At 33.7% G+C, this 15,474-nt stretch overlaps 2 protein-coding genes across 2 annotated transcripts; both read right to left on the reverse strand.

The window, feature by feature from the left end:
• Positions 1-816: 816 nt before the first annotated feature.
• Positions 817-7,782, reverse strand: LOC110107630 (protein DEK). The gene is made up of 11 exons (XM_020837926.2): positions 7,299-7,782; positions 7,165-7,198; positions 6,668-6,747; positions 6,526-6,585; positions 5,456-5,566; positions 5,279-5,359; positions 5,099-5,179; positions 2,532-3,354; positions 1,981-2,069; positions 1,867-1,897; positions 817-1,163 (listed from the first exon to the last, which is right to left on the reverse strand). Exons 1-11 carry the CDS (start codon positions 7,593-7,595, stop codon positions 934-936), a joined length of 1,917 nt encoding a protein of 638 aa, XP_020693585.1. The 5' UTR covers positions 7,596-7,782; the 3' UTR covers positions 817-933.
• A 4,483-nt stretch (positions 7,783-12,265) lies between these two features.
• LOC110107631 (ACT domain-containing protein ACR6) lies at positions 12,266-15,286 on the reverse strand. Its single transcript, XM_020837927.1, has 7 exons — positions 15,210-15,286; positions 15,061-15,106; positions 14,845-14,959; positions 14,699-14,766; positions 13,877-14,479; positions 12,939-13,043; positions 12,266-12,613 (listed from the first exon to the last, which is right to left on the reverse strand). The coding sequence occupies exons 1-7, from the start codon at positions 15,284-15,286 to the stop codon at positions 12,266-12,268; spliced, it is 1,362 nt and encodes a 453-aa protein (XP_020693586.1).
• Between the last annotated feature and the right edge of the window lie 188 nt (positions 15,287-15,474).

The raw sequence follows: 15,474 nt of genomic DNA on the forward strand, positions 1-15,474 counted from the left end.
ACGTTTTCCGTATTACTATTTGAATATACCTCAAGATTTGTGGCCTTATCAAGGCTATTTTTAGTGACAAATCAATACTCAGCCAAGTTAATCTAAGGTAAAGGGACTTAATTTGCGCTCTTATCATTAATATATGTATCAGTTGATGTTTTACATTTGGGTTCAAAATTATGAACCTTTTATTAAATGAGTCAGAATCAGATTAACCCACTAATTCAATTATAACACAAAATAACTCATATAAACTATTCTTTTCTTAAAATTATTTATTTGTTGGTTTGATTTTTTTTTTTTAATAAAGCCAACACAAGATTTCCCCCCCCTAAATTTCCAACAAAAAAAAAATCAAACATTTTATTAAAATTTTTAATTATATTCATAAATATTTTGACATACATAAACACATCATCCAAACATTGCAACAAAAAAAGCATTAATATTTCCAAAATATCCATTAATTATTTTTCAATACAACTCCAATGAATAATCAAATATAAAAAAACAATTAATTTTTTACTTTACATTAATGAATTAAATAAAATATAAATATTAATTTGTTATGCTTATAATGTATGTTTGGTATTTGAGAGGGAATGGAGGATTCAAAAGCCAACTTATTCATTATAAAAGAAAAATAAATATAATTAAATCATTAAAATATTTATTATTATAATAATAAAGCACAAGTATAATAGAAAAAAGAAGCTTAAAATAATAGGATTAACAATAAGCATAGGTACACTCAATAAGAAAAAAAGACTAAACTATTGTGCACATTCAAACAAGTTTCTAACCATAATAAATAGACATTTAAAAAAAAAAAAAGAGACAACCTATATAAGAGTTTATGCTACTACACAAAGATTCACAAAAGCACGCTCGTAAATTAAAAAAATACATATTGAGGAAAATTTACCAAGTATTCAATCCCATTCAATTCTTCTCACCTTCATCATCACCATCATCATCACCATCACCATTGTCATCCTCAGCATCTTCATGATGACCATCACCATGGTCATTCTCAGCATCTTCATCATCACCATCACCATCTCCATGGTCATCCTCAACATCTTCAGCATCTATCATATTATTAATCACTTCTTCAAGTATGTGCTTTATCTCTGATTTTCTATCCATAAGATCAGTATCAAAGTGAGCGCCTGTAAATCAGTACAGAGTATATTGTTAGAAAAACTCAATATTTAGGTTAATCATATTAGCCTCAATACTTAGCTTGAATTCAATTAGTTTTTCATAAACTCTTTTGTTTAATAGGTCAAATAGGAATAAGCAAGTGTTCAATTTTGCTCATCTTGATAACAATTTGATTATAGTTATATACATGCATACATGCATGCATTTAAGTATATTTGTGCATATATTATTGATTGATAGGTGATGCTTGATTTCAAGAAATTTGATGAAAATTTTAATGGGCTATTTGGTAGTAGGATTTAGGCCAGGTTTGAGGCGGATTTGAGTGAAATCCAGCCAAATGACCTAAAATGCAAAACCAAATCTCACGACAAATGAAAGCCACCATAGACGGAAAATTCCAACTTTTTGTGCTAATCCCGGATTTTTTAACTCCTGTTTTTTGTCGGATTTACAAAATTTGTTGGCTCGAGAAGAAGAATCCGCTCATTAAATCCATTATATAGTCAAACAGTCACATGAGATTTAATAGGATTTATCATGAATATTACCAAACAGTTTTCAAAATTTAGGCCCCTCAGTATTTCCAAAATCCAAATTTAGGGGATTTACAAAATGCTACTTAAATCAAATCCTAAGTGCTAACAAACAACCCCTAAGGATTTAAACAAATAAGCATCAAGGAATTATGAATGCATGAAAGTATACCTAATTGCTTGATAATATCAGCCAGGGTAGCCTGCATGATAAGCATATGTTAGTAAGTCATGTACCAAATGCAGAAAAACTGGAAGCCTCAATGTTAAAAGCGCTAATACTCACAACATTGAAGTCTACTTCTTTCAGTATTTTACCCACCACAGCAGATAACTGTTCTGTACTGGGCACAACAGAGAGGTCTGATTGCTTTCCTGATAGCATGGTAATCTCATCAGGCCAAAGTTGGTAAATTAGTGAAATGAACTTTTTGCAAAATTTGAAAGGGAGAAAGTCATGTAAATAACAAAAAAAAGTATCGCCTTTTACTAAAATAAGAAAATGCAAATATTATTTCTACTGACCACCAAAATAAAGAATATGAAAATAGCATGTCTACTTGTCTATCATCAAGGTTTCGTTCAAGGCAACTTTCGTATTGCTTTCTAAAACGACTTTCTAGTACAAAATTTTCAAATTTTATAAATTTTGATACTAGAGAGCTATTTTAGAAAGCAAGAAGAAAGCCTAACCAAGCAAAGCCTAAGACTAATCAAATATAGGCGTGGTAAGAAAAATTATGCTCAAGTATCATATCTATATATGGATTAATAAATTTACAGATATGACAGTAACCAAAGTAGAACATTAATTGACAGAATTTGAACGCATTATACCTCGCTTCTTCTCTGCATTATTTGACTCCGTATTTGCAACTTCTTTCATGTTTACTGTCGTGTCTTTAGAGGGAGTTCCAATATTGCTCTTTCCTTTCTTTTTATCAGCTTTTTTAGAAATATCACCCTTCACTGAAACGTTTCTTTTAGAACTATCCTTCGAATCAGTTTTTATTGGTGCTTTGATCTTCATCTTTGAACTCTCCTTGGTATCCTTAGAAGAAACTGCTTTACTCTCTTGAGGAACCTTAGGTTCACCTTCTGAATCAACCTTCTTTCTAGAAGGTGACAGAACTTTCTTAGAATTTTTACGCATGTTTGAACTCTCCTTGGTTTCCTTAGAAATAGTTGATTTGCTCTCTGAAGGGACCTTAGGTTTACCTTCTTTGTCAACCTTCTTTTTGGAAGAAGACAGATCTTTCCTGGATGTTTTGCTCATGTTTGAACTCCCATTTGTATCTTTAGAATTATCTATTTTACTCTCTAAAGAGACATTGGATTTACTTTCTTTATCTAGCTTCTTTTTGGAAGATGATGGGCCTTTCTTAGATGTTGAAAGAGAAGCATTTCTTACTACAGGGGAGTGCTGTTTGGATTCAAACTCCTCATGTTCATCAACCCCCTCAACATCCGAATGTTTTTTGGCCAATTCAGAAGAGTGTTCATCTTCCACATCTTCTTCCGCACTATTAGTATTTTCACTTGTTTCCTCTCCATCAGTACTTTCATCTTCATCTGCAGATTCATTATCTCTGTCGATTGAGTCAACCTTACCTTCATCTTCTTGTTCATCTTTAGCAGGTTCTTTACTTCTTTTTTCTCTCTGTAACAAATTCCAAAAAAAATCAGCAGGGAATAACATAATAAGTCCAATTGAAGTTCAATGGTGAGATTGAAAACTGGAGCAATAAAGAGTTGAAAAATTAGAACATATACAACCACATAAACAGTGAAAAATGATGGCAGAGATAGCTATCTGCTACACAGAAATACTCCAAAAGTTAAATACAAATATGAAGACAATTTCAGCGGAAATAGTAGTTATTTATAAATAGTCACATAAAGACAAATAGTCATCACCACCTTACATTTTGAAGGCTGAAAATTCTTAACAGAAGAATATTGGTAGTTTTAAGAAACAAATAATCATTATTAGCCTTATTACAACTATTAGGTTTGGCAAATTAAATGCCACATGGCAGTGGATAAATAGAAGACTAAAACACACCCATAAAATGGAAAGATTATTACATGCGGAGTCCATATGGGAGATACATTCAAATTTTATGAGGATACACATTAAATGCATGGCAAATACATAATTTTATTTTTTGTTGTGTATTTACTATGTACCCTCACAAAATCCGAATGCATCTCTCATCCAGATTCCGCACGTAGTAATTTCTCCACAAAAATGACAAAGGACATTTAGAAGGTTTATGTAAACTTCCTTTTGGTACATATTTCAGCACACTTAACAATTTCAACTCATTAACGAGTGACAAATCCATAAAATACTAAGATACCTCTTCCATGGTATAGCTGATGCGGAGGCAGTCAACAATAGGATGAAAAATGAGTCACTGGAAAAAAATCTAGTCTACCAGAACTTGTTGGAGACACAAACTTCATACTCTCTAACTCTTGATTGCGGGGGAGGGGATGGGGGTTGGTCTCACTTGAAAACAGATAAGTCTAGTTTTCTTGACATATCAGCATAAAAAATACTGTCACCTCATGAATTAAAAGAGTGTGAATCATCGTTGCCATTATATAAGCTTTCAGACATGGAATAATAAGACAAAAGTAGACAGATGCTTTACACATGCAATATATACTACTATTAAACAGAGGTTTAATGTCCAGAAAATAGAGAATATCAATCTTTAACGTAAACAATAGAATCATACCCCTTCATTTTAAATTAAATTTTAAATCAATGGTTTAATGTGAGTGTCTATGTGCATAATACAGATAAAACATATTAGTAACATGTAACCTAATTTCCTATTTTACCACCTAGATAATTTATTATTTTAAAAAAAAATATTGCTTTATTCTAATCTTAATTATTAAGTAGCTAAATATTGTATATATTTGCATTATTTGTGTGCCAAAAAATTTCACATTATATTCTTCAAATTAAATATTTTAGATATTCAAAACAATATCAATATTGAATATTATTTCATAATGTATGATTGAATATTATTTTACATGTGATTTAAAGGTATATACGCATTAATGATATAATTAAATATTAAAATGTTTTCTCAAATCAAATGTCAATTAAGAACAGAGACCATTAAATTTATCAATGTAATAAATGTAATATGCAAATTATTAATTTATATTTTTTTTTTCAAAAAGCATGTCATGAAGTTTAATTTAGTTTTTGTCATTAAACATGCATTTTTATTGATGAAATAATAGAACGAACAAATGCTGCAAAATAAATAAACTTGGAAAACTATGTTATATGATTAGATTATTCATCTAAGTCTATAATTGGACCAAAAAATATGTGTGATTTATTGAAACTGGACAATAAGATTGAACAAAATAACCTTTTTTTCTTTATCTATCAATGCTTCATCAAGTGTTCTTTTACCAGTTCTTTTCACAGCCCGTTTGCGCTTTTTACCTTTCTGCATTTAATCAAAGAAACAAAATCAAGATTGTTAAGCTTTTATTTTATCATAAATTCGTTTAATAGCATGAATTTTAACGGTTGAGGAAGCATAAACCTTAACTTTCTCGGAGAGCATAACTTCTCTAGTAACATGTGGAGATTCCAAAAATTCCATTAATTTTGCTGAAATATCTTCCTGGGATATATAGCATGTAATTTACTCATAAAACTCAAGCGTAATAGTAATGATGAGCAGATGGAAGGCAAATGTACAACAACACTCACAACTAACCTTCTTGCTGTGAACCCTTAATGTGTATACATCTAGCAAATCAGACAAATCTAGCAACCTATCTTTATTGCACTTATTGAGCTTTTCCTTAACTTTTAATTTATCTTTCTCCTGCAAAAAAAAAAAAAAAACATAGAAAGAATACTGAATAAGCAGATAATGGTACTCTTAAAAGGATTGCATCAAAAGAAAATATGATAACAAGTGATACCAAGTAATAAAGTAGCATGTACCAAGTATTTAAAAAATAAACAGCAATGTAGTAGAGAAGTTTTTTAAATTATTGTTAAGAATAATAAAAAACTAAGCTAAATGGGCAAAAAACTGAGTGATACTTTACTATAAATACTTACAATTAAGCAATCAATCACAAATGTTAAATTGAAGCAGACATACAATAACATACAAATGCAAAAGAAAATTATCAACATGCATTCGAGAAACATGGAACTAGGGGTGTAAACGAGTTGAGTCGAGTCAAGTTTTGGCACTATAGAGCTTAACTCGTCAGTTGGAAAGCAAGCTCGAACTCGAGCTCGTCCTACTATAAACGAGCTCGAGCCAGCTCATGAGCCTTGGTGGGATTTTTAAATATTATTAATTATTTTAAATATTTAAATTTTATTAAATATGTTAAGCATTTATTATTATTTTTTAAATATTTAAATTTAATAAATAAATTAAAAATATTTAAAATATATTAATAATTATTTGAGCTGGCTCTCGAGAGCTCACAAGTTGAGACTCATCAGCTCGAACTCGAGCTCGATGTGCTTGGCTCGTAAGCTGGATAAGCTTGACTCACAAGCCCATAAACGAGTTGAGCTCGAGCAGGCTCGGCTCACATGCACCCTTACCGTAGGACAAGCTTCAAAGATAAAATTATAGAGACCGGATAATTTAGAAGAAAGTACTAACCAACTAAATAAAAATAAAACAATCATTGTCCAAATGAAACATGTCATTCATTTTAATTGGCATATGTTTTTCAATTACAATATGAACAATTCATTCCTCGTACCTGTGCATAAATTTGTATTTAAAACAATGACATAATATGCCTCTATTACCTCATTCTGAGACCAAACAAAACCAGAGAATTGGAGAATGTTTCGCTTCAGGAAATGTACCTATCAAATGTTCAAAAAATTAAAAAACAATTGTATAGGTCATTTAACTGTAAAATATATATATATTAGAGAACATATTTACAGTTGCTTTTCTTCCAAAAAGAATATTATGAAGAACTCGGAGACTATCATCTGCCTTCCTTTTTGATAGTTTGAAAGCGACTGAGAGCAAAAAAAAAAAAAGAATTAGAAAATAACAATTCGCTGCATTTTAGCATGCAACAGAGTTTCCATTCTGCAATCATACTTATTTGTATATCAAATTTTAATTTATTAATCCAAGCAGAATACCAACACGATCAACCTAGTCAATTTTTATCGAATACAACTCTTAGTCAAAATGTTTGAATTTATAAGAACAAAATGTTTGAATTTTCATAAACGCTTAAGGATTCTTATATATTCATAGTAAAAATCATATATCACATCAATCATATACAGAGTTTAAATATACACAACTTATTTGTTTGTATCCAAAAAAAATGCTGTACGATCATCCCAGGTTACTAAGTATAAATGCAGACGCATCAAATAACAAAAGAGTGCGTAGTAAATTGAGAAAGAAGAAAAGTCTCTAACCATTGGGGATGTCTTTAAGCTTCTCACCCGAACCCTAGAACACCAAAACAAGAAAGAAACCCATTTCAGCAACCCAACCTAATTAAAAGCTACCAAAACAAACACCAAAGCATCAGCAGGAGCGGCCGCTTCACCTGATGAATATCCAGAGCCTTGCTCGCCGAAGACCTAATCGGCGAAAGAGCCGCATATCTCTCCACGGTCTTCCTCTCCCTCGACGGCCTATCCAATGACGACGCCCTCCCCTTCTTGTCCTCCTCCCCCTGCCCCTCCCTTTCCTCCATTCTCCTCTTCCTACCCTTCGTCTTAGGGCTCACCTGATCCCCCCCAGGCGTCGATTCTTCCGCCGCCTCCACCTCAAGTTCATCGGCAGATGAGCCGTTCGGTGGTCTCTCATCGCTTGCTTCCTCCACTAGTAACTGGGAAGCCATGGATGCGGAGAAACCCTAGCAGTGTAAGCGAGGAGATTCTGTCCAGCTTCAATGCGGCGCGGATTGGTTGATCAAATTGTTCTCAATTACAGATGCGGGAGAAGACGCGGGGAAACCGATTCTGGAAGAAGTTATCGGTTTCAAATTTTTCGTTATGGCGAGGCCGAAAAAAACAGCGGGCGCCCAAAATTTGGCGCCGGCGGCGTGTTTGGCTTAAATTTATAAATGATAGGACTATTTTGGCGCCGGCGGCGTGTTTGGCTTAAATTTATAAATGATAGAATTTTAATTTAAAATTTTATTTAATATAAATATATATAATAAATATGTTATATCATTATTTTAATGTTAAATTTAAATAAAAAACTATTGCAATTTTATTTTGAATGAATTAATGATAATTAGTTAATTACATTATTTGATAGTTAATTATAATTATATTTAAGAGTGGACAATATAGGCTAAATCTCCTTGGAGCAAACTTATACTTTATAGAAGAGTAAAGCTTCGTTTAGGACGACTTTCTTAAGGCTTCTTAAATCAGTTTTTTAGTACAAAAGTAATTTTTTTGTATTATAAAACTGTTTTAAGATGCAGTAAATAACTCGTCTTAAACGAAGCCTACGTTATAAAAATGTAAATTTATGCTTGAGATTTGTTGAGGAATGCAATGCTCAAAATCTAAAAATTTTAATTGGTTCAACTTAAAGAAGGTTCTAATGGATTGGGACTTGATTAAAAGGATCTTCATGATTAGCATGATCTTTTTAGTAGCGTCGTCCACCAGTTAAGAACCTATTAGATTTCTTTCTCCTATCTCAGCTAATGCCAATGGTGTCCTATACCTTCTTCCATAAAAGACTTCATATGGGTCCGTACTGATACTTGTCTTGAAGTTGTTATTATAAACAAACTAAATCAGATATATTTAATATTCTCAACTTCCACCCAACTTGAAAACACAAAGACTTAATAGATTTTTCATAATTTGATAACTATCTAAGAATGCCCATTGGTCTAGATGAAATGTCATGCTGAAATTCAACTTCGCCCCCAGGCCTTCCTGAATACATCACCATAACTTTGAGGTACACTTCTCATCTTGATAAAAATGATAATCTTAGGAATTCCATACAATTTGAGAATTTCATTCACATACTATTGGGTTAACGTATCAATAGAGTCTACATAACAAGGGGTGTCAATTTTTTGACACGACCCGAAACCCGACCTGGAAAAATCTGGGTTCGGGTCAACCCAGTTAGCAAATGGATCGGGTTCGGGTTCAAATTTCTGACCCGTTTGTAAAAACGGGTCGTGTTTGTGTTGACCCGGAAACTCGAAATCAACCTGAATTTGACCCGAGTCCAGGTCCGTTAACCCAGCAATATGGACTCCCACTTTCGCTATATGGGGTTTGGGCTCTCATTTTCGCGATTTGGGCTCAGCCGCTCCGCTTTCGCTGTTCCGCAATCCAGGCTCAGTCGTTCGGTTCAGTGTCGTAATACGGGCTCCGCTTCCGCAGAACCGCAGTCCAGGGCTAGGCTCAGCCGCTCTGCTTCGCGCTTCCACAATCTGGGCCCGCTAGGCTTAGTAGCCGCTCCGCTTCGGTCGTTTGGTACTTCCCGCTTCGGCACGTGTGACAAGCCCAAGTTGGCTGCCTTCGGGTCCACGTGGACCACAGCCATGCGATCTGGCCTCCGGGCTCCCGCTTCCGCATTTTCAATTTCTGGGTCGGATCGTGTCAACCCGACAACCCGGCGGGTCGAGTCCGGTTTGTATTTTTTGACCCGTTTGCAAAAATGGGTCGGGTTCGGGTTGTGTCAAATAGCATCTGGTCAATTTCGGGTTCGACCCGAACCCGACCCATTGATCCGAATTGACACCCCTATATATAACTCATTAACAGAAAATGAGTAGACTTTATCAATCAATCCATAAGTATCCACACTACATTATGGCATTGCAAGTACTAGATAAAATCCATAGCACAATATTTAGTAATCCCTTCCCACTTCCGCTTAGGAATATGTAATAACTGTAATAATACATTACATTATGACATTACATATACAAGTTAAAACCATAGCAAAATACATGGTAATCCCCTCCCACTTCCACTAAGGAATATACAATAAATGTAATAATCCACTAGGTCTTTGATGCGCAGCCTTCACCATTTGGTATGCTTCACACTTAGAAACAAACTCTGCCACTTCTCACTTCAATCTAGGCCATCAAAATATACACTTTAGATCAAGATACATCTTATTACATCCTCGATGAATAGTGTATCCATAATAATGGTTTCATGCATAATCTTCTTCCTTAGATCGCCACTATATATCTGGGACCCATAAGCTATTATCATAAAATATTATAACATGATCATTCACTTGTAACTCTGATCTCTTTCTAGACTGAATATGATATATTAACTTCACATATTCCACATCCATCTATTGAGCTTCTTGAATTCTATCCTAAAATGAAGGTTAAACTACCATATGAGAGAAAACTCTCATTGACAAATCAAATGAATATACCACCTCTAAATTTAGCATCTCCATCTCTCTAATCAATGTATGTGCATAAGTAATCAAGCGGGTTGCCACTCTCACAAGATCCCACTCAAAGTATTGGTAACCACATTTGCTCTACTTGGCTGATAGATAATATCCAAATCATAATTCTTAATCAACTCCAACCACCTCCTCTACTTCATATTTTACTTTTTTTATGTGAAAATATACTTAAAACTCCGGTGCTCGATAAAAATCTCACATATGACACCATCAGATCTTCAATGCAAATGTAATAGCTGCTAGCTCTAAATCATAAGTTGGGTAGTTATTCTCATATGGCTTTAGCTGTCTGGAAGCATGAACCACCACCTCCACATTCTACTGCAATACACACCCCTACCCTTCAAAGAAGCATTACTATACACCTAAAATTATTCTGTCTTCAAGAGAATAATCAACAGAGGGACTAACACCAGACACTCCTTCAACTTCTAGAAATTGTCTTCACACTCTGGTGTCCAATCAAATGGCACAACCTTTTGAGTCAACTTTATCAAAGGAATTGCAATATGCAAAAAGCCTAAAAAGAAGCTGGCCTTAGTCATTGATGTCGACCTCTACTAATCTATCATAACTTGCACCTTCTGAGGGTCCACAATAGTTCTTTTCTTGCTTATCACGTGCCCCTAGAAAATGTTACAGAAGTCAACTAAAACTCTCAGAAATCAAATATTATATTGGATAAATCTCAAGGTTATCGGATTTGTTTTGAGATGAGTGCAATTGTATTGCACTAATTTTAAAGCAAATTCATTAAAATCAATAAAAGTTTGCATTGCATTAATCTTAAAGCAAATTCATTTGTTTTGAGGCCCGCATCATGATTAGAAATTAGTTTAGAATATTCTGAGATAATATTTGGAAAAAATATATCTTCTTCAGATATGCTGACAAAATTTAGTTCTTCGTGGATCTCAATCCCGTTGGATTTATTTTAAGATGAATGAGATACATTAAAAAATAATGAATGTTTGTATTATATTAATTTCAAATCAAATCCATTAACTTTGAGATTAACCTAACTAAAAAATCTAATAAGTACTTCCTAAGCTAATTTTTTTCATGTGGATAAATCATCATGATTATGCTTTTGCAAGCTAAATGAAAACTTCAAAAAATATATTTCATACATAAGAGAAAAGAGAAACAGGAGATACTCACCCTCTGCTCTTTGTTCCAGAAGCTTCAGCTTATGTCGATGCAATATTTTTTTTTATCCATCATATGAGTTTATATGATGAATTTTTGAATTTTGAGCAACAAATTTAAGAAAAATAATTATTTAAAAGTATAGCAAATTAATTTTTATTTATGAAATATTTGTTGGGCCTTTTTAACACAAAAATTTAAGTACATGGAAGAAAGCCATTCACTTGATATTTTTTTAAATCCATATATTTTATAACAATTCAATATAATGACAAACACAAGATTCTCATTTGTCTTAATAATGTCACTCTCACATCAGAGTTATCGACATTTGCTATTACTCTCCTTCAAATAGAAACTTACACTACAGAAAATTTATTGAATATCAACGGTCAGTTGAACGCCTCTATTAACCGGCAGTTCGACCACTGGTATTAAATGCAAAACCGTCAAAAATACCGCCGATATTCTCTTTTCGTGACGGCTTTTTATCAACACAATCACTTGTCATACAACTAAGGCTTCGTTTGGAGAGATTATTACGTGCAAAGTCTGGATGCGTCCGGAGGTTAATCCAGACACGTCACATCACGTCACCCAATGCACTATGTATTGGGTGATGCGGTGCTTTCAGATTGGCCTCCAGACGTGTCCGGACACTGCACATAATAATTTTTCATTCGTTTGAGACTTCTTTTTTGCTGCTTCTTAAATTAACTTTTTAGTACAAATCACTTCCAATAGCTGTGAGTAATCATTTCATGAGTAATATTTTCATGCATGAAGATGAAGAATCAGATAGACATTCAAGGTTTCTTCAGCTAAAGAAAGAAATGAAGATCATATTAACAAAATAGTGAGATTTTTTTCATTGAATCAATGATCCTAAGCTATCAACTATAACATTTTGACTTCCTGATTGTATCACTAACAGTACTAAGAACAAGATCTTATCAAACCCAAGCCAACCAAGAATTTATTAAACCTGAACTTAAAGAGGTTTCCAAAAGAGAACCTTCTTCTATCCTTACAACAAGTGGATTTTGACAACTGATTATCCTTCACAGAAAGAACACTCTCTCCTATCTGATTCCTCAATGCTTCAATTGTCTGGTTCTGAACTGGATTTCCTGATGCATCAGTGACATAGAAAACACTTAGAACTTGAGACTCCCTCGTAGAGACCTCGGCACGGATGATTGAAAGTCCATTCTCCCTAAAGATTCTGGTGAGATCAGATAAGAGCCCAATTCGATCTTTGCTTCGAAGCTCCAGCTTTAATCCCTATATTCAATAGAAACTTCTTCAAAAACAACTTTTTAATGACAAAAATTTGATATAACGGCCAAAAAGTTATATTTCCATCAAATAAAAACTTATCAATACAATCACTTGTCATACAACTAAGGCTTCGTTTGAGACTGTTTTCGTATTGCTTTCTAAAACGATTTTTTAGTACAAAAATTTCTTTTTGTGCTAGACAGCGGTTTTAGAAAGCAGAAAAGAAGCAGAAAAAATATTATTTTTTACTAACTGCTTTTCCTACCACAAAAATAATGAAAACAGTTCCAAAGAAAGCCTAATATGTATAGGTATTAGTTGTTCATACCTCAGTGCTTCTTCTTTTTATTGCAGCTTCAAGGCAATTAATAAGTCTTTCCTTCTCTCCATCACAGTTAATAGGGCGTCCATCAGTATGTCTAATGTAGTATTCCTGTTTGATTAAAGAAGTTATATGTAAGGTTTTGATTACAAATCAATCAACAGGAAATCATAACTATAGTTGCAATCAGTAACAGTTGGAGAAAGTTTCAGTTAAGGATGTCTAGGAATCAACAATTAAATTATTTGGTGAAATTTAGAAGATTTTGCACGAATATGGAGAGCGATGTAGTCAGTAAAAAAAAAAAAGTTTTATATAGATTTAGGCTTCGTTCGGGATGACTTTCTTACTGTTATCATCCACTGGCTTCTTAAAGCAGTAAGTTGTCCCAAACGAAGTCTTTATTGATTCTTGAAATAACTTTTTAATATAAAAGTTAAAATTTTTATACTCGAAAGTTGTTTTAAGAAGCAATAAGAAAGCTGTCACAAACAAAACCTTAATTAGCACTATCTTATGTACTGCAAGAGAAATTAGAATTGTTTTTTTTCTTATCAATGAAACTATAGTGCATTATATAGCCGCACCAACATGACGTAGTCATTATATGAAATTCATATCTTTGTTGTGGTTATCAACTAAGAGATATTGGATTTGAATCTTATGTATGTGATGTGTGTGTTAGTTTCACTTAATTGGCCTAAGGCTTCGTTTGAGATGATTTTCTTACTGCTTCGTAAAGCAATTCTTAGTACAAAAATTTAAAATATTGTACTAGAAAGATGCTCTAAGAAGTAGTAACAAAGCCGTCCAGAGAGCTCTAACAACCCCAAAATGTACCCAAAGTGTACATGATTCAAAAGAAAGCCCAACAACTACAAAAAAGAGTATAATCAGATAGCCACAAAGAAAACTAAGAGCAACAAAAATAACAAAAAGGCTACCTGATAAGCCTCTGATTCTTCTGTCATCACAGACGCATGAAAAACCACATACTGCATATCAGTGAGAGTGCAAACTGTATCAAAGAGCAGCTTTGGCCTATCTTTGCTTCTCACAAACACCACAGTATATCCCCTCTCAACACAGTTCTCCACAGTAACAACTGGCTTGATCTTCCCATCCTTCCCTTCCTCCAAATTCAAATCATTTCTACCATAATCTCCATCCTCATACATCAACTGATGAAGCCTTCTCTCCATATGAGTTGTTCCAGCAGATATTCCAGTTTTGGCACTTTGTTTCTCCTTGTCTCCCTTCAAGACATAGTGGAACAGATTCTGAATCTTGGCCAATCGATCATGGTCGTCGATTGCTCCTTGAGTGGTTTGATCAGTGATGTAGATTACAGAAGCCATTCTTGAATTATGAGTCCAGACTTGAGAAGCAACTATGTTGCATTTGAGTTCAGTTAATACTGCAAATATTTCAGAGAGAAGACCTGGTCTGTCTCTGCCTATCAGTTCAATAGAAGTGTGGTTCGGAGAAGCTTGGATTTCTACTGATCGCCTAGATGAAAGGCAGCTAAATGCTCTTGCACTCAGTGACTGAAGTGAAAATTGGATGAAATCAGACATGAATTCAATATAATGCAATTTCTAACTATGTAGCTACCAAGAAATTTTAAATTCTCCTTCGGAAAGACATGAATCACAGAAGGAACAGTTCTTCAACTAGTCTTTATAAGAACAGAATCAAGCTTCAAGATTTTGCAAGAATTTCCAAGTTTGCAAATTCTATATGAATTATGATTTTCAGAACCAAACCTGCTGGATTCTTTCGGTGACTTCACTGTGGTGGAGCTTATTTCCTTCTTCATCCACAACATGAAAAACTGCAAAGCCAGACATTCAAGAACCAAGTAAACTTGAAAGAAAGAAAGAAAGAAAAAAGAATGAATGGAGAAACTTACCATCCATAACCCATTGCCCATCAGATGAAATATAAGCTCTTTTGATAGTCAGATTCAAATCAATCAAAGCTTGTAGAACCTGCAGAAGGCTTCCATGCTTATTAGCACTATCCACCTACATTCAAAGTATGTTAAACCGATTCAAGAAAACATTAGTGATCAGAGAAAGAAAATCAATATATCCATGAAAAGATAAAACTAAAACTATGAAAACACCTTGATCAGTGTGGCCTTTTCATTGCTGTTGTTATCCACTGAAACTCTGAGAAAGCCAAGAATTCCAAGCACAGAAAGAAACAAAGAACTGGTTGAGTGTAATTGAGAGAGAGAGAGAGAGGAAGCCAAAGGAGACAAAAAGGTCTCACCTTGGAGGATTCATTCGAAGAACAAGCTTTTCATACTCGTCGTCAACCTCGTTTGAAGCAGACCAACAGTCCATCATGGCTTGAAACTCTTACTATACTACAGAAGACAACGAGAGAAAGGGAGAAGAAGAAAAGGTCTGATTACCATATATATATATTTTCTTTTCTGGCGTCCTTATTCTCTTTCTTCCTCTATGCTTTCTCTCTATTTCTTTTTATTTCTATATAAGGTAATGTTCCGTATATTGCCATATTTATATTTGTA

Source organism: Dendrobium catenatum, unplaced genomic scaffold (assembly GCF_001605985.2).
Source record: "Dendrobium catenatum unplaced genomic scaffold, ASM160598v2 fragScaff_scaffold_706, whole genome shotgun sequence".
NCBI classification, from domain to species: domain Eukaryota; kingdom Viridiplantae; phylum Streptophyta; class Magnoliopsida; order Asparagales; family Orchidaceae; genus Dendrobium; species Dendrobium catenatum.